General features: G+C 36.5%; 1 protein-coding gene across 2 annotated transcripts in view; it reads right to left on the bottom strand.

The window, feature by feature from the left end:
* Window positions 1-19,590, bottom strand: part of ATRNL1 (attractin like 1) — an 839,881-nt gene that overhangs the window by 88,113 nt on the left and 732,178 nt on the right. For both annotated transcript variants that reach the window (XM_078077077.1, XM_078077076.1), the window contains exon 28: window positions 12,984-13,098. In XM_078077077.1, the coding sequence (XP_077933203.1) occupies window positions 12,984-13,098 (115 nt within the window). The remainder of the gene's footprint in view (window positions 1-12,983; window positions 13,099-19,590) is intronic.

The raw sequence follows: 19,590 nt of genomic DNA on the forward strand, positions 1-19,590 counted from the left end.
GATAGTGAGAAACCCAATTCTGATGATCCATAATGTATTTAACCTGTTTAACACTAGGATAGACCTAGTGTCAGCATTGCAAACCCATGCCCCCCACCACCATTTCCAAAGAAGCAAATGTACTAACTACAGTGTAATGTTTGCATATAGTTCTGTTTGCTTTAGCCTTATGGCACACAGTCCAAATATTATTTTGTCAAGTTACTTAGGCTGTTCTTTTCTTTCCTATCCCCTCTGTGCAGGTATGTTATTCACTTGGAATACATTTAGGTTCATTTTTTATGGTTTGTCTTCCATTTTGGGTTCCCCATATCTTGATTTTCTTTGTTCATTTATTGGGTATGTGAAACACTACAATGTTTCTAACAGTATATAAAAAGGTACTCAAAGAACTGTCACTCCCCCCTCATCCCTCATCCCTATACCTCCTCTCCTATGCCTCCATTTTCATATTCCATTTCCATCCCACTCCCTGTAGGTAAATAATCTCATTAGTTTTTGTTTTATGTTTCTTGTAATCCTAAAAATTGAGTAGATATCTGTATATTTTTAAAAATTTCCTTATTTCTTATATGAAAGATAGCATACTCTAGATAGTATTTTGCACTTATGTTTCTCACTTAATAACATATCCTGGAAATAATTTCATATCAGTTTATAGAGATCTTTCTCATCTTTTTTTTTCACAGATGCATTGTACTCTATTTGTGGATGTACTATAATTTATTTTTATTACTTTCCTATGTATTCTCATTTAAGTTGTTCCCAATATTATGTGATTAAAAACAATGCTGAAATGAATGCCCATGTATTGTCATATTACTGGAAGTATATTTTAGGGTATATTCCTATGAATGGGATTGCTGGGTCAAAAGAGTGCAAGTGTAGTTTTGTTAGATATTTATTGCCAAATTCCCCTCCAAGGGGGCTGTACCAGTTTGCATTTTCATGAGCAATGTGTTGTCATACTTTCTAATTCTCACCACATGAGAATACTTGTAATCTTAGAAATACTTGTAAAGCAGAGGAAAAAGGAAGTTGAGGTAAAGCTCAGATGGACAGAAAAGAGGTGTACAAAAAGCTAAAATGGGACTCTGGAGTGTCCTGACAAGACTTTCAGTCACCTAAGGAGACTAGGAAACAAGGATGATTTTGAAGTGTTGGGGAAAGTGAAAAACATTAATGCAAAGACTAAAGTGACCCCTGGAGATATAAAGGGAAATAGAACATAATCTGTAATGCAGTAAGCGTAAGACAGGTTTAAAAAGATTGACTTGTTTTAACATGTAAGAGAAAAGGCTAGTAACAAATATAAAAATAGAGAGACTCAAAGTGTTTGAAAAATCTCAGGCTTAAAGAACAGCTGTGATCTAAAAACCCACAACAAAGGACATAGAGGCCACGTAGCCAAGCAAGAATCAGAGCAGACTGTAAAGGATGGTCAAGCAGCAGAAGCAGGGTCTGGTGACTTACTCCTAGGCCACCAAGAAAAGGAGTAGGGACTCTGATCCTGCTTAAAGCACCCAGAACGAAGAGAAGCCTAGGAAACATTCATTTTTAAGAAAAGAAGAAAGGATGGTCTTAGAAATGGTTAAACAATGGTCTTGTGAATGACCAAATCATCAAAGTAAGATTTTTATATATGAAAAAAAAATACTCAAAGACCCAAAGAAACCTGTTAAATGTAGGGGAAAAGACCACATATTGCAAAATGACTAACATGACTTGAGACAAATAGCCCTCTAGAAGGGGCTGAAACAATAGCCCTAGTCAGCAATGAAGAAACAGGTGATTGAACCTCAGTAAATTTTTTGATCCTATTTCAAAAAACCAAATTTTAGGCCAGAGATTAGGGAGGTTTTTTTTTTTTTCATTTTTTAAAACGAGAAACATATAGAATTAATTTATAGTAAGGCGTCTATAACAAGTACATGAGAAAATGCAGTTAAAAATTTGCAGTGAGCTTAAGAGGTGGACTCTGGGAAGTTAGCACCAATAAGGACAGATTAGTAAGAGAAAGGAGTAAAATAATTAAGCACATGTACTGAGTTTCTATTATGTTCTAGGCACCACTTAGCCCCTGGAGATATAATGATAAATAAGGGGAAAACCCCTGCCCTTAGCTTGTCTGGGTAAAATAGAGACACTGTAATAAAAATGTTATAGTAATAAATAAAAAACAAAGGAGTGGACTGAGGATGGAAACAGGTTTCACAGAGGAGGTGACCCTTGAAATGACATTCTCTTATTGGAAAGGGAGGTGTGGGTGTTGGTGTGTGTTGGAGGATAGTTCAGGCAGAAGGACTAGTACATGCTCAGGACAGGGGTGTGGTGTATCTATAACATCAAAGTGTATTTTGAAAATCACTTTAGCATCCAGCAATGTGAAGTATTTCATATCTCCCTAAAATCTCATATTTGTAGATAACACAAATGGGCATAGGGCATGAGAATGGAGCTTAGAATAATGGGATTAAACTTCAAAAATGACCTTGAAACATCAGAGAAACTAACTGAAATGAACGGCTCCCTTTTCTTGTGCAAGAAAAACAGTAGGTATAAATGCAAGATGCAGAATGGCAGAAAGGATCAGGAAGGGACAGAGAGGTCCTACTGAACTGCGCAGGGAAAGTAACCAGCAAGGCAAGGCAGCTGATTTTAAAAAAGATGTTAGCACTAAGGCACAATGAAACTAAAGCCAGAGAGAGCCGCCTGAGCTCTAGAACGATGGGCACAAAGGAAGTCTGTTCAGGTGAACTTCAGTTTCCTCATCTTTTGAACAAAGGGACAGAACCATCTCTAGAATCTCTTTCTATTCCACAATTCTCAAGCCAATGACCTTTGGGAAGGTTGAAGGACATTCTGAGAGCCACGAGGTGACCCAAGCTGGAAGACACAGGCTTTACAGGGCACAGATAGAGGACTGGGAGCAGTGTGTTGAACCTGACCTGGGAGGTGATCTCAAAACTGCCTTCTACCATGTGATGGATTATTATAAGGAATGCGATCAGCTGTTCTCTATTTCTGGAGGGATGAGAACAAAAAAAAAAAAAGAGAGAGAGAGAGAGAACAAAAGAAAATGGGATCAAATTGCAGTGAAGACTGCTAAATAACAGAACGAATTAGTCCCAGAAGTTATGGGCATGCCTTTTGGGAAAGTCTTTAGAAACAGTCTGTCTGTCCAAGATGATTCTGGACAGGGTCACCAGCTGTGGCTGCAAGCCATTGGATGAGCCAGATGTCATTTCAGTGCCCTTCCTATCTCTGTGTTTCTGCAATTGTATAATATTATGCATAAATAGAGTAATACCGAATTACCCCACTTATACATTTTATGTATCTATTAATATGGACAACAGTTTCCTTTCCATTTTACCAGTAAAGTTTTGAATACAAATGTGACTCAGCCTCTCTCCATTACAGCTCTACATTCAGAGCTAATTGCCTCGCAGAACACTTAAGGAGTCATTTTTCATTATGATGGTGAGCAAGGAGAAAGCAGATGGCACAGTCATGTTATTGATTTGATGATCCTTGCCTGGTTTGTTGAATAAATGGAACTGAATGTATGGTCACTGCATCCAGACTTTTAAGGCCTTCAACGTTCAGTTCAAATTATGTCAGCAGGTTCATGCGGCAAGAATTCATTTATTCCTCCAAGGCTTCTAAATGATAACTCCAGGCGTCAAGTAGAACTCCTCAAACTACTTCTTTGGAGTCATGCTCTTAAAGAAGAGGATGAGCTCTTTCTTAAGTTTTGCCAGTGCTTTATCTGCATGACCACCCTGAACTTGCTGCCCATCAGTTATGGATGTAGACGCAACTTACATGGGCTATGCTCCTTGGCAAGTAATACTGTGGATAAAAGGAGGCAACTTATTCACTTTGCAGAGGACCATTAACTCTTTCAAGTCCTTGAAGAAAGATGATTCTGGCCTTAAGTGGTTAATGTTGTTATAATCAATGTTTACCTTTTTTAGAGTTACAACACTACTACCATTGGTTCTGGCTCCTCCACTGGGCTGTTCATTAAGAATGAAGGGGAAGTCACACTCAAAGATGCCTTTGGTAGGTCTTGTGGCACCATTTTATAGTAAATGATAGGAGATTACATCAGCTATCAGTATAACATGGAATTTTTAATCAAAACTTGAATATACTCCTTCCAAATGAATTTGCTAAGGAACGATTGGCCCTTTGGAGTGGTCACCAGAAAAATGTTTATGTGCAAAGAAGAAATTCCCAGGGCCCTCGACCCACATTTTCTTAGCAGTTTATCAGTTTGCTGGTAAGGAGACATATTTTCTCAAGCCATTTAATTTTCCTTTTTGGATCTAGGGAATTCATATCTGTCTGCCATTTCTGGGCCCTGGTAAAAGGTACGCAGTCCTGCCTTCTGGCAAAAGGGGATTATTATTGTGGTCTTTTCTTATCAGACTTTACAACATGGCATAGTAAACATGAGGTCGGGGTAAATTCTCTCCTTCCACGAGAGATCCAGAGACCTTGGTTCTAGTTCCCACTGAGCTACAAGCTTCACAAATCTCTACCTATCTCTGGGTCTCCAAGGTTCTTTTCTTTCTTTCTTTCTTTCTTTCTTTCTTTCTTTCTTTCTTTCTTTCTTTCTTTCTTTCTTTCTTTCTTTCTTCCTTCCTTCCTTCTTTCTTTCTTTCTTTCTTTCTTTCTTTCTTTCTTTCTTTCTCTCTCTCTCTCTTTCTTTCTTTCTTTCTTTTTTTTCAATAGGCAGGATAGAAGTAGATGGTTTCTAAGTCCATTTCTAAAGCTCCAAAACTTCTAAAATTCTCTGACATTCAGGATTACCCATCTATCTTTGTTAAAGGCAGGTGGCCTTCTGCTAAATTCCCCTAAATGTATGTAAAGCAGGACTATTTAATTCATGGCCAATTAAAAGTGAAACATCTTACTAATTGGAAGTTTTATATAGAGACCATGGTGTCGGCCAGCGTAGGAAATACTAGCAGGCTGACTTAGGCTTTAAATTTTATTCATACCTGCAAAATTCATATTTTGTTGTTTTGTTGCTTTGAAGGCAGCTTACTTACTCCAGACAAATTTTGATTTTCCCCTTCGGCTTTGTAAGTTGATTTGTTGAGTTGCTTACTTTTTCCTATTTTTCTCTTTGACCACAGTGATTATTTACCAGTCAATTCTAGAAATACCTGAACAGAGTGGCAGGTGGGGAGAAAAGAAAAGAAAATGTGTTGGCCATGCTTTCAGTGCTGGGGGTCTCATTTTTCACTTGATCTTAGCCAAAAGGCCGAGAAGCGATGGGGGTCTCATTTTTCATGTCCATAAATTCTGACTTTCCATGTGAGTTTGTTTCTAATTGCTCTATCTTGAGAGTATTTGAGTTAACTTCCAGGCTGTTTCACTCACTTCTACAGCATGTTTAATTAGCCATGTTCACTATTCTTCATGTTTCTTGTCCTTATTTTCTTCTTTGTTCCTTTTGCACATTAATCAATTTCTCTCAATTAATGGCACAAGATAAAAATTAAAATCTCAAATGGGAGGACCATGGCCATGTCACTTCACAGAGACACTGGGCAGGGAAAGAAAAAGCTTGCACTATCCCTCAAAGCATATAGCTAATGGCCTTTGACCATAACCAACCCCACTCTCTGCTATCCTCATGGGGGGAAAAAAGGATTTGGATAGAGCATTATAGTGTGAGATTTTCTGGTTTTAAATTCTGGCTCAATAACTTATTTACTCTGTGATTATAGGAAAGTGACTTAACCTCCAGGAGTTTATTTTTCTCATCTGTGAAAGAAAGATCATATTATATATATATTTATTATATTATATGATAATTCAAAGAATGGTAATGAACATAGAGCAGAGTCACAACAAATGATATGTGTTAATAATAAATACAACAGCAATTGATACTTTTTATTTGCCAGATATATTTTGTGAAGTTATCTGTCCTGACTATAACTAATATGTTGTATCTTATATATCTTAATTAATATGTAATATCTTATTCCATAAGATTCAAAATTATTTTTCTTGTCATAAAGGGTGGAACCTAGTTGTGCTCTTTGAAACTGAAATAACACAGTTTTGTAAAAATTATTATCCACAAAAGGAATCAACGTTCAAATCATAAAAATAAAATAAGTTTATGATAGGTTTAGTACATGCTACATTGGAAATATAAAGTGCCTTACTGTTTATGTCATATTCCCCTAATATTCTGATTTTCCTTGAACCTTAAATCTAAGCAACCTAAGTTTTAATATTTTTCATCAAAGGTACAATGTTGAGCTTGATTTTAGTCCCCAAGATAGGTAACGTGAATCCTACATGAATCATAAATACACAAAATCCAGTCTATCAGAGATTATGGGCCTGAAGTAAAATTATAACTAGTAAATTGTGCATTTGTATAATATATATATATATATATATATATATATATATACACATTCTTTCTACATATTTTTTGGTGAGGAAGTTCTATCACTTAAGGATAATTAATTTTATTCATCAATTAAATATTTATCAAGCAACTACTAAGTACCAAAACCTTGTTAGCAGCTGGGAATTCAAAGACAAAATAAGACCCAGCCACTGTCCTCCGAGAGCTTACTACCTGGGAAGAAAGTTAAGGGAAGTACACAGTGACTCTGATACATTTTAGGAGGTGGTAAAGAATTGAACCAGTAAATCCTATGGGACTTCAAGGAGAGTGGAGGAAACTGAAGGCTTCATGGAAAAGGAACTGGCTTTTGAACTGGGCTTTGGAAACAGGCAGCTAAGAGGGAGAGCACATCTCAAGTATGAGGAACAACAGTGCATATGCCAAACAACACACATACACTCACGGAGTCATAGGAAGAAACATACATGTGGAATTACAGGCCTGGCAGCCATCATAAAAATATACCGTGTGGTCACCTTCCTTATTTTATAGATGAGAGAACTGAGGGTCCAAAAGGTTAAAATAACTGCCCAAGGGTGGGCTCGTTTGTGGTGCTCTGCAGGTGGGCGTTGGCAAGGATTCTGTGGGTGGACGCCAAACCCGAAAGAATGCTGAAGAGAGGTTGAGGAGGACCTCACACTCCAGACTAAATGTCTGGACTCACTTCAATAAGCAATAAAATGCCAGCAAAGGCTTATGAGGAAGAGAATGATATGATTAGAATTGTGCTCTCTTTTGGCAGAAGTCCAGTGACAGCGGCCAGTGCCCAGATGAAAACTGGAGACAGGAAGAATGGCAAAAACAAGATGTCCGCTCTATCTGCCAAAAGGGGTAAAATCTACAGAGCTCTGTGATTATTTGCATGTAAAATGGGAGAAAGAGAGAAGACAAGCAACTCCAGGATTTCAAACTTGAGCCACTCTGAAATGAACTGTACAAAAACAGTAGGGAAGTAGGCGGTGGTAACAGGGAGAGAGTCAAGGAAGAGTGACATTATGCTTAAAGAGCAGCAAATCCAGGTTGTGATGCTGGTGCTTAATAGGTGAGCAGGGTTGGCTGGAGATCCAGAGTTAGGAGTCAGCTCCCCTGTGAGTGGAGAGGGCACAACCCTCGAGGGACTGGGTGGAGAAGGATGAGAGGTTGGCTAAAGGATTCCAGGCAGATGAGGCAGACCAAGAACAGAGGGGAGGTGCTCTACGTCCATCATCTCTAAGTAGGTGCCTGAGGTAGATCAAGGCACACCAGAGGGGAGAGTTTCCAGAAGCTGGAGAGGCGAGGTGGGGACTATTCAACTGTCAAGCAGGACGGAGACATGGTGGTAAGTGAGAACGGAGGAAAGGGCATTTGAATGACTGTTTGTCATTTTGTTACTCCCTTAGAATGATATTAAGCTTAGTAACCGTATAACTCTCTCTTTAAGCACTGTCTACTCTATGTCCATAGCACCTAACACAATTTGTCATTATGGGTTTATTTGCGTGACTATTTATTTTGTGTTTATCTCCACGTAGGCTGTAACCCCTACAGGGACAGGAACTTCCTGTTTTTTTCACTACTGTACATACAGTGCCTGGCATGTAGCAGACGCGTTTAAATATTTCTCAAATTAATAAAGGTAGTACAAGAAGATTCACAATAACTATATAACGATATTTTGGATAGAGGATAAAATTATTTCCTACTATTGATCTGTGGGCCTTTTTAATAGTAGGTGTGTTTTTGACAGAGTCATATTTATTAACAATAATCTCAGGTATTTGTTCTTTGTGGTTGCCTGGGTTCTCTGCCTAATTTTATAGTTTATTTTGCCATGAAATGCCCCTTCCTTGCTTCTTCTTTATGAAGATACATATGGTGCATGTAAATAATATTTGGATTTGAGGTTAAAAGTAACTACCATGCCAGATTTTTGATAACGAAGTCTTGATATGGTTCAGTAGTTTAATTTCTTTTTCCAGCCACCTCTAACAGAGAGAGTGCTAAGATTAGATCAACAGGTGTTTTTCAACAAGTGTGAAGATACAGTGGCAAAGTTATGGAAGGAAAATAGAGTCCTAAGGGACAGGAAAACTCAGAAGCTTCTGGAAAATGTGAATTAGCTTTAAAAACTGGCTTCAGAGGAAAAGAGTCCCACAATGAGAACCTGGAGACCCAATCTATCTCTGGGACTGCAAAGACCTACTTTTCACTGGTGCTGTGGGATAGTAATAGCTACTTTCCAGAATCATTAAGAAGGTTAAACCAATGACTGTATGGAAAGCACCCGATACAATGCTCAGAATTACTAGTTCCCTTTCTCCCACCTCTTTTTCATTTAATTAAACGAAGGTCTCTTTTGTGTCATCATTATCCATGACACTGTGAGTAGACTATCATTTTAAACATTATACAATATTATAGATTTTTCAAAATAATCTGGTCATCCTGCCAAAACTTCTAAGCCTAAAGAAAAGAAGATTCAAAACCTTAGACTTTCTACAGTATTCTTTTTGGTAATGTTAGACTCAATCAAATGTGGGGCAAGATCAGGGCAAAATTCTACTTTTAGTTGAAGCACATAGCTCCGTTTTTGGCTGTGGACATCTGGGTCCCTGGGATTTTTAATCCAGTGAGAAGACTTAATTTGCTTCTTATTAGTGAGAATCCATAAACTACGAAATCCATAATCTTCCATCACAAAGTTACAGCAATCATTATCATTTTCAATTTAGGCTTTTGAAGAGCTCTATTTACTTTGTCCACATTTCATCTTAATGTGACTCTGAAATGCTTGAGGACCTTGCCATCCAAGGTGATTGGAGACATGCCTGGTTGTTTAGTTTCATGCAGCAATTACTTGATGGGCCCTGTTTTCATGGGAATGTCAGTCTTTCAACCATTTTGAGGTCAGTAGAGAAAGTGGTGTAGAGTGTACAAATGTCAACAGCAGAAATCCCACATTAACCCGAACAGTCTGGCATGGTTGGCGGGAGTTTCTCACAAAGGATAGAGTAATGAAGCAACAGGTTTACGGGGTGGGGGAGCTGGGAACCTAATTAGTCCAGCTTCAGGAATGCCAAAAAACCTATTTAATATCTTTTGCTTTTACTCTTCTAAGCCATCAAGAGGGAGAATTTCTCACAAACACCTAAATGCATTACATTAAAAAAAAAAAAAAAAAAAAGATTAGTGCATGGGGTAATCTGATGGATGAATCTGCAGTTTTTCTTTTGACCTCTGTTAAGATGAAAGCCATGGAAAGGACTTCACACATTTTAGACCCTTATTACTTGCTAAGAATTCCTAAAACACTTTCTGGTGGAAAGAGAAGAAACTCCAAAGACAACGTCATATTTTAAATTAAAAAAATTACTAGCTGCTGCTCAAAAGAGATGGCTAAAAAACTAGCACTGTGTATCTATTTGTCAGTGCTGACATTCAGTTTCAGAGAGACCACCATGCTCCTCAGATGCTTCCACCTTCCCTTTATCCCCAAACTTATCCTTGTCTTCAGGGCTTTTATTCATGGTAATGAAGAGTGCCTTAGGAAAAGCATCACTGAACATTTGGAAAGCTACATTTCAAAAAAGGGCCTTGTAAAAAATGTTGGGACTGGGCTAAGGACTGCAAGAGAAATTTTAATCTAATAAATAAGACTTATTAGTCATTGAATAGATATGCTAATATCTGGAGCATAAGTCGCTCAAGAGCCAGGAGAAGGCTCCCAGCACCATGTTCATCCCATAGTAGGGATGGGGTCAGGAGTTGATCCATGAAGCTCCTTCTCTATCACCATCATCATGAAAAGTGTTTTTGAACTGCTTTCTGTGTGTAGGCACTGGGATAAGCACAGGCACATATATGGACTTCTTGCAAAGATATGAGATAAACCAAACTCTAGAAATGAGATAACCAATGTCAAAATTTCCTTTCCAAGAGCCAATATGGTTCTCGAATGATCACTGGAATGCATTTCTTCTCAAGTAGTGGATGGTACTATGTTAAGTTTTAATTGGCTGTATACATACCAAGTATCCTGATGAAGAGTAAAAAAATAAGTTGTTTAATTTGTATGTTGGTGTCAGTATTTGCCTTATTCAGGGAAAACTGAGACGTGAACGTTAGAAAATTTCTCTCTACAAACAGTACCTGTTTTTTTAAATTTATTTTTTGTTTGGTTGCAGTGAAGTCAGGAGGTTTTTGTTTGTTTTTTTTTTTTTTATTTCCCAACATCTTACTATAAAAATTTCAAACATGCAGCAAAGTGGAAAGAATTTTAACGACAGTATTCCCACCACCTAGATTCTACCATTAACATTACTTTACTTGCTTTATAATATATCTGTCCATCCACCCCATCCTACTATCCATACATCAATACGATGTTTTTGATGCATTTCAAAGTAGACTGCAGACAGCAGATAATATTGTATTTTGAAGTAGACTCAAAGACTCTTAATCCTAGAAAAATACCTAGAAAACATTTATTAGTTTTTTTTAAAAAACAAAGAACAAGCTCATCCTGAATTATGCACACACATATTCAACATAGTTCAATCTACAGGCTCTGAAAAAGTATGGTAAGTTAACTCAAGGTTTTGTCTACCTTTATCGACTCTATAGACATTTTCAGGACTCCCCCAAATGTTGGGCTTTGTGAAGACATGGGCTATGGATCATAGACAAATAAGCTCTCTGCTACAGATCATCAGGAAAAATTACCTGGCATGTTAGCTATCAGTATTTTTTTTTCCTCTATACTCTAGTAGTTTCCTAATTATTCCTTGAGTGTAGAAATAGAGATTTCTATGCCTCAATTCCCTCATTTACAAAGTGAGTTTTATAATACTGATTGCACAGGCTTGTCATGAGAATCAAATGTGAAAAATAAGAAAACACTTTGTAAAGAGTAAAGCACTATGCACATCTAAGATAGCATTATCGTTAGTCATCATAATGCATCTGCAATCGAACACAGCTGAGGTAATTGTCCACACTGCTACTTGGTTCTTTCAAATCAGTCAAAAAGATTTCAGAGGTTAAAGGGACAGAGTATTGGCAGTTGCCTTCACTCTGCCCATCTGTACGTCATCTTGTCAAGGATCTAGAAGAACCTTGGTGTATATCATACAGACTTGTTTTCATTAGTGAAGTGTTTGTTTTGGAAATCATCCCAGCCCTAAAACAATACTTCCATTAGCTGGGCACAGTACCTATAATTATCCATCTTATCTGACCTGTGCCAAACTATTCTACTTGCTGCATCCCATTTATATTTACCTTGGTGGTTCTGAAAGGAGAGCAAGGCATTCACTCAACATATGCGGAAGTAGAGAATGTTTATTTCTTTGAATAAACATCTACAAATAAACTTTGTGTAGAAATTCCTGCAACAAGATATCATCAGGTACCATAAATGACAAATCATTTTTAAGTGGTGGAAACCCTCTGTCTCCATATAGGAAAAACTCTGTTACATGAATATCTAAAATTTATAGGGTATAAAGTAATGTAGCTTCCATTTTTGTGTCAGGATGGATACAAATCAAGAAAGTGAGGAGCAAGGTCAAAGCTAGCTAGGGAACCAAGAGAAGATAAAATAATCAGGGAGGTGAGTTCAGTATCAACTACTGTTATTGAGAACTTGCCAGATTTCTGGCACATTTTGCTTAAGGGGAATTGAAAAGAAAGACAGATTTGAAATTACCCTTACCCTCAAAAAGCATCCATTTCATAAGAGTTGGATAGAGCAAATAATCGGAGATGGAAAAATTACACATTGTAAGTAAATGGAATGGAATATGTAAAAAGAGAGAAATAAGCATGGTTTGTGATTTAATTACAAGTTATAGTCAACATTGTGTGTGTGTACAATGTGGACAACATCACAGCAATGAGAAGACCTCTAATAGGACACATACAGTTACCCCCAAATTCAAAATATGATTTTCATGTAGGAAAAGGAGAATCAGAGGCAAAGGTTGGTTGTGCCATCTGAGGGGGAGGATTCCCTGGCCCATGAGCTCCAGCTGTCTGGTCTGATAACAAGAGCATATATTAAATATACTGAGATGGTGGCATCAAGCTATTATCCTCTGACATACTACACATTCCAAACATGCAAGTAAACTCCTTAATTTGGTTCCATAATTATGAAGCAAACTTCTAATCACATTTATAATTTTGGCATCCTATATGACACACATACTGGGAAAAAATAAGCAGCCCGAAAGGGTCAAAAACTTGCCATGCTAGTGAGATTTCTCACTGTAGTTACAACAAATTGGGGTGTGTTTGAATATACATACACACGTATATTACACAACCATACATACATATTTAACATGTAGTTTTAAGAGAAACACTGGCAAATCTGAATTTATAGCAATGCAGATTTCTAGATATTTTGGTAGAAGTTTGCATTCTAATAAATTCTACCATGCTTTACATTAGAACCATGTAAATATCCTCACTGTGCTGCTTGGTAGTATTGTTTATTTCTTCTGTTTAGTCTACATGTTTTGCCTAACTGCTGATGGCTCCACATTCATCTTACCTGACTGTCCAGGAGGAGGGGCACCTGATGATCCTCGTGGTAGACAAAGGAAAACAGTCAGAACAGCAGCTCTGTTCCCAGCACATGGTTCAATGGCTATGGGTTTGGGTGCTCCCTGAAAAAGAAAACCCAATTTTAAATTCACATAATTGACAGGACATTGCTATTTTACTTTTCTCCTACCCATGCTTCAGTCAGCTAAACTGTACACTCCTAGGTGTATGGGGACACACAATGTCTCATTTTTTAATAGTTCAATTGAATATTTTCTCATAGTAATATAGTATTTTTGTAGTGGTGGTCATTAACATTTAGAAGACATTTTTTTTTCTTGGGGAGTTAAAAATTGGTACATATTTTTGAAAAGTACTCTGTTCTATTTTTAGCTTGTTTTATTTCTTTAATAGACTTTATTTTTTAAAATTTTTAGACTTTATTTTTTTAATAATTGTTATAGGATTATTTTTTTAACTCACATATAATGTATTATTGGTTTCAGAGGTACAGGTCTGCGATTCATCAGTCTTATATAATACCCAGTGCTCATTACATCACATGCATGTGATGTAGACTTTATTTTTTAGAGCAGTTCTAGGTTCACAGTAAAAGTGAGAGGGAGGTACAAGATTTCCCCTACACACTTTGCCCTAACATATGTATAGCCTCCCACATCATCAATTGCCCCCACCTGAGAGGTATATTTGTTACAACTGATGAACCTTCAGTGACACATCATACTTATCAGAGGTCCATAGTTTACATTAGGGTTCACTCTTGTGTTATAGTCTATGGGTTTGGACAAATGTAAATGACACATATCCACCATCATAGTATCATACAAAGTATATTCACTGCCTAAAAATCCTCTGTGCTCCACCTATTCATCCCTTCCTCACTACCCCAAACCCTGGCAACCACTGATCTTCTTACTGGCTCTATAGTTTTGCCTTTCCCAGAATGTCATGTAGTTGGAATCACAGAGTTTAGCGTTTTCACGTTGACTTCTTTCACTTAGTAATAAATATGCACTTAAGGTTCCTCCATATCTTTTCATTCCTTTTTAGTGCTGAATAACACTCCATTGTCTGGATGTACCACAGTTTATTTATCCATTCACCTTCTGAAGGACATCCTGGATGCTTCCAAATTTCCACAATTAAAAATAAAGCTACTATATGGAACACCTGGGTGGCTCAGTCAGTGAAGTGTCCAACTCTTGACTTTGGCTCAGGTCATGATCTCAGGGTCATAAGATTGAGCCCCACATCGGGTCCCACACTGGGCATGGAGCCTGCTTAAGATTCTCTCTCTCTGCCCCTCCCCACCACTTGCATGTGTTTTCTTTAAAAATATAAATAAATAAAATAAACAAAGCTACTATAAACATACATGTGGAGGCTTTTGTGTGAATATAAGTTTTCAACTCCACTGGGTAAATATCAAGGAGTGTGACTGCTGGATCATATAGTAGAAGCACGTTTAGTTCTTTAAGAAACCATCAACTGTCTTCCAAAGTGGCTGTACCATTGCATTACCACCAGCAATGAATAAGAGCTCCTCTTGCTCTGCCTCTTCACCAGCATTTGGTGGTGTCAGTGTTCCAGATTTGGGCCATTCTAATAGGTGTGCAGTGGCATCTTGTTGCTGTTTTAATTTGAACTTCCTCTGATGATATGTGATAATGAAGCATCTTTTCATACGCTTATTCGCTATTCTGCATGTCTCCTTTGGTGAGGTATCTGTTAAGGTCTTTGGCCCACTTTTAATTTTCTTGTTTCTTATTGTTGAGATTTAAGAGTTCTTTGTGTATTTTGGAAAGCAGTTTTTTATCAGATGTCTCTCTTGCAAATATTTTCTCCCACTTTGTGGTTTGTCTTCCCATTCTCTTGATATTGTCTTCTGAAGAGCAGAAGTTTTTGCTTTTGATGAATTCCAGCTTAGTAATTATTTCTTTCACAGATTGTGCTTTTGGTGTTGCATCCAAAATTCATTGCCATATGCCAGGTCATCCAGGTTTTCTTCCAGGTTATCGTCTAGGACTTTTATAGTTTTGCAGTTTACATTTATGTCTATGATCCATTTTGAGTTAATTTTTGTGAAGGGTATAAGGTATCTATCTAGATTCATTTTTTTGCATTGGATGTCCTATTGTTCCAGAACTGTTTCTTAAAAAGTCTATCTTTACTTCATTGCATTGCATTTGATCCTTTGACAAGGATCAATTGCCTATATTTATGTGGATCTATTTCTGCACTTTATTCTGTTCCATTGATCTAATTGTCTATTCTTTCACCAATACTACACTGTCATGATTACTGTAGGTTTATAGTAAGTCTTGAAGTTGGGTAGGGTCTGGCCTCCTGACTTCAATACTGTGTTGGCTATTCTGGGTCTTTTGCCTCTCCATAAAAATTTAGAGTCAGTTTGTAGATATTCATAAAATAACCTGCTGGTATTTTGATTGGGACTGCTTTGAATCTATAGACCAGGTTGGGAAGAACTGACATCTTGACAATGTTGATTATTCATATTCATGAACACAGAATATCTTTATTTAGTTCTTTTTTATTTTATTCATCAGAGTTTTATAGTTTTCCTCATGCAGATCTTGTACATATTTGTTAGATTTATACCTAAGTATTTCATTTTGAGGAGTAGTAGTATAAATACTATTGTATCTTTAATTTTAAATTCTACTTGTTCATTGCTGGTATGTAGGAAAGAAACGGACTTGTATTTTAACCTTGTATCTTGCAAACTTGCTATAATTGCTTATCATTCCAGGAGTATTTTGGTTGATTCTTTTGGATTTTTCTACATAGAAAATCATGTCATGTGTGAATAAAGATAGTTTCATTTCTTGCATCCCAATCTGCATACCTTTTATTTCTTTTTCTTGTCATAATGCATTAGCTACAACTTCCAGTACAGTGTTGAAAAGGAGTGGTGAGAAGGGGATATCCTTACCTTGTACTTGATTTTAGTGGGAATGCTTCAAGTTTCTCACCATTAAGCATGATGTTAGCTGTAAGATTTTTGCAGATATTCTTCATCAAGTTAAGGAGGTTCCCCTCTATTCTTAGTTTACTGAGAGTTTTTATACAGCTTTTATAGGAAAAGTAGGCTAAATACTTGATTTCCTTTTATTTATCAATTTTCAAAATAACTATTTGCTAGCATTCTCCAAACATGAAAATTTATATTATCATTATAAATTTATAACTTTTAATATTTCTGATGTGTTTCAATTGATAGCTGTTATAATTTTGTTTTTAGTTTTATTAATTGTTCAAATTGTACTATCTTTGAACAATGAGAATATCTTCAAATTGGCTCCTGAGTGCTGACATAACCACAAAAGCCTTTGATAGCTTCCTTGTCTTTTGCCTGTCCCAGACCTATAATCAGACATTTCTCTAAGGAAGCTTGCTGGGAAGTGGTATTAATTCCAGACATAAGAGGTATTTATTGCTACTGGGCTGGCCATTTTTCTAGGAAGTTTTAGGCAACAGAGCTCAGTGTCATAAATTGGATTTCCAAAGAAGCAGACTCCGTGGGAGATAGAGTTAGCAAGCAGAGGTTCTTATGGTCGAAAAAAAATGTAGAAGGAGGGCGCCTGGGTGGCTCATTCGTTAAGCGTCTGCCTTCGGCTCAGGTCACGATCCCAGGGTCCTGGGATCGAGCCCCACATCAGGCTCCCTGCTCGGTGGGGAGCCTGCTTCTCCCTCTCCCACTCCCCCTGCTTGTGTTCCCTCTCTCGCTGTGTCTCTCTCTGTCAAATAAATAAAATCTTTAAAAAAAAAAAATGTAGAAGGAAAAAGAAGGAAGCCTCATTAGACAGAGGGAAAAGGCTGAACTAAGATGCAGGGCCAAGAGGAGACCTAGAGCCAGAATAATCTTTCAACAATCAAGTTGGGCCAAGAGGGCCTGGCCTTTATACTCCCTCAAAGATCAGTTCTTTGAAATACGTGTGTCATAATCACCAACTAAGACACTTGTATAAACAATATGACCTTAGGAATAGAGTAAATGAAAATATGATAATAATTACAGTAGTAATAGCTAGTATTGTATTAAGTACTATACTATGAATTAGATAGTCAAAATTCTTTACATATATTAACTCATTTAAATCTTACAGTGAGAACACTGAAGCAAAGTTAAAATTACCTATTTAAATGTATATAACTAGGAAGGAGCAGGGCTGAGATTTATACTCAGGCAGGCTGCCTCCTGAGTCCATTCTCTTAACCACACAATGTAGTTTATCATATGTGTGCATATACAAACAAACATGCACCCACACACATGTACATAAATACATGTGCAAGCACACAGGTGTGCAAACACACACATTCCATGCACACACGTGTGGACACAAACATGCACAAGGAATTTAGGTGTAAATACAATGTCACCTCTGAAACAGTGAGGATATCATTTTAGCATAGGAAAGGTGATTTTGGCTACCTCACTGAAAAAACTGCAAGTGAGACATGGCTGACAGGTCAAAGCAACATCTATGCATGAAGACAAAATAGAAGAAAAAAATGCCACTGGTTTAATTATTAGAACAAATGATTTGTTCGGGGTTTTTTTGTTGATCATATTTGAACTTTTCAGAAGAAATACAGACATATGCAGTCATTCACCAAGAATATTTTAGAATACTGCCGTTTCCAGAAAGTTTAACGAGGCATTAAAGATAAAATATGTCCCCTTTCATGTAAAACTTAGACTGAAATTTCTGGTGACAACAGTTTTATATGATTATAAAGGATTCCTCCTTTATAGCAACATAAATCTCATGTTTAAAAATTTTCCTCATACAGATACATTTTGGGAGTTTTCAATATAAAGGTGAAAGTGGCCATGATGGCAGAAGTAAAGGGCATAAAATTCTTCCAGGAATATGCTGTAAGCCATGTTGCAATACTTGTATCAAGTTACATGATCTACGGTTTTACACTTTAAAGCTTACATTTAATTTAACAGACTTATTTTTGAAAATGTTAAGTCAAAATCAGCATAAGTACATAGATATTCTCCAATGATGTAAATATTTAGAGAATAGGCTTGTCATATTCCAAGGCTAACAGAAAAATACTATGAATGTTTTGAACCATATTTCTAGGCTTCTGAAATTTATTCTAATTTAATAAATGCAAAGTATATGTAAAGGTCAATTGGTTAAAATATACTAAGAGAAAATAAAATGAATTCAGGCTAAAATAATGGTGATATATCAGAAATATTAAAATCCTCTTTAATATACTTAAGAAATACTTCTCCTCTCTACCATCAGGTAAGGTTTTCTTTGTTGTTTTGTTTTCAAGCTCTCAATGCAATACTTGGAACTATTCAAAATATCCAAATTCATGTTAAAATACTTGATTACAAAAATGAGGAGAAAATAAGTTTATGATTACAACAAAATAAAACAAAACAACAACAAAAAATAGTTGAGAAACAGTGGTTCTTGGTTTAGGGGATATAGAAAAACAGGAAACAATCTGAGAGTACATCAGTTGACTGTGTTGTCAGGCTTCCTTTCTGCTGTTTTTAACACTGGAAGATAAGGTTTTAAACATCAAATGCTAATGCCAAAAGCACCAACTGAGAGAAAAATTAGTAAAAAAAGAACTGTTAATTTCGGGTGGAAAATGACTTAATTATTTAACGTCAGAGAATCAGCAACAGATGTAGAGTGTAGTAAAATATCTTGACCATGGAAAAGGAATTATGCTTGTATAAGAGCCACTTCTGTGAAAGCGTCCTCAATAATTCCTTACTCTTAATTCTGCTGCTATTGTACAGAAAACATTCAGAAATTTCTTTATATTGATAAACTATATGAAAAAAGCTTATAATTCTGTTTTAAAATCAAACTGGCTTATAACTTTTTCTATTTTGGCTATAAAATTTTAATAAAAGGTTATTAGCAAAAATATGAATTACTCATTTTGTTAAAAATATTAATGACTAGCACAGCTCTTTGACTTTTCTGGCAAGAATTCACATAATTTAAAAAATTATTTCCGAAGAATTTGTAGGAAATCTCACTTTCAATAAAGAATTTTAAATAAAAAAGGGAAAAAAACCCACTTTATAGCACTTGATTTTTGCAGCAGAAAATAGCAAAACCCCATGAATGATATTTCTGATACCTTGAGGTTTGCCAGTTGTTCAGCAATAGATACATAACCATGAATCAAAATCATTTCACAATGACATAACATGTTCACTGAACTGTGCAATTTATCATGCATTTTCCATGGCTGCCTTTGAAAGAGATAAGGCATGGGTTTGTTTGCCCATAGCACTTAGAGACTGTGATTTACTTCCAGGCAGTTTCATATTTGTTGTACTGCAAGAAGCTGGTGTTAGACCGTGCCAGAAAATATCATTGACAGTTATATAATTAGTAGTCCTTGTTTATTAAGCACACAGCACTTTTAGAGTGAAAAAGACTTGTTTTGTTCACTCTAGTGTTTTTGAAACTATTGTACTCATACTTTCAAGTTCTTGTTTTTAGAGGCAAAAATTCTGTGTTATCTCTTTCCATTTATCAGCTATTAAAGACAAGCAAGTTACCAGAGAAGCTTCT

This window comes from Halichoerus grypus, chromosome 7 (assembly GCF_964656455.1).
Source record: "Halichoerus grypus chromosome 7, mHalGry1.hap1.1, whole genome shotgun sequence".
Classification (NCBI taxonomy): domain Eukaryota; kingdom Metazoa; phylum Chordata; class Mammalia; order Carnivora; family Phocidae; genus Halichoerus; species Halichoerus grypus.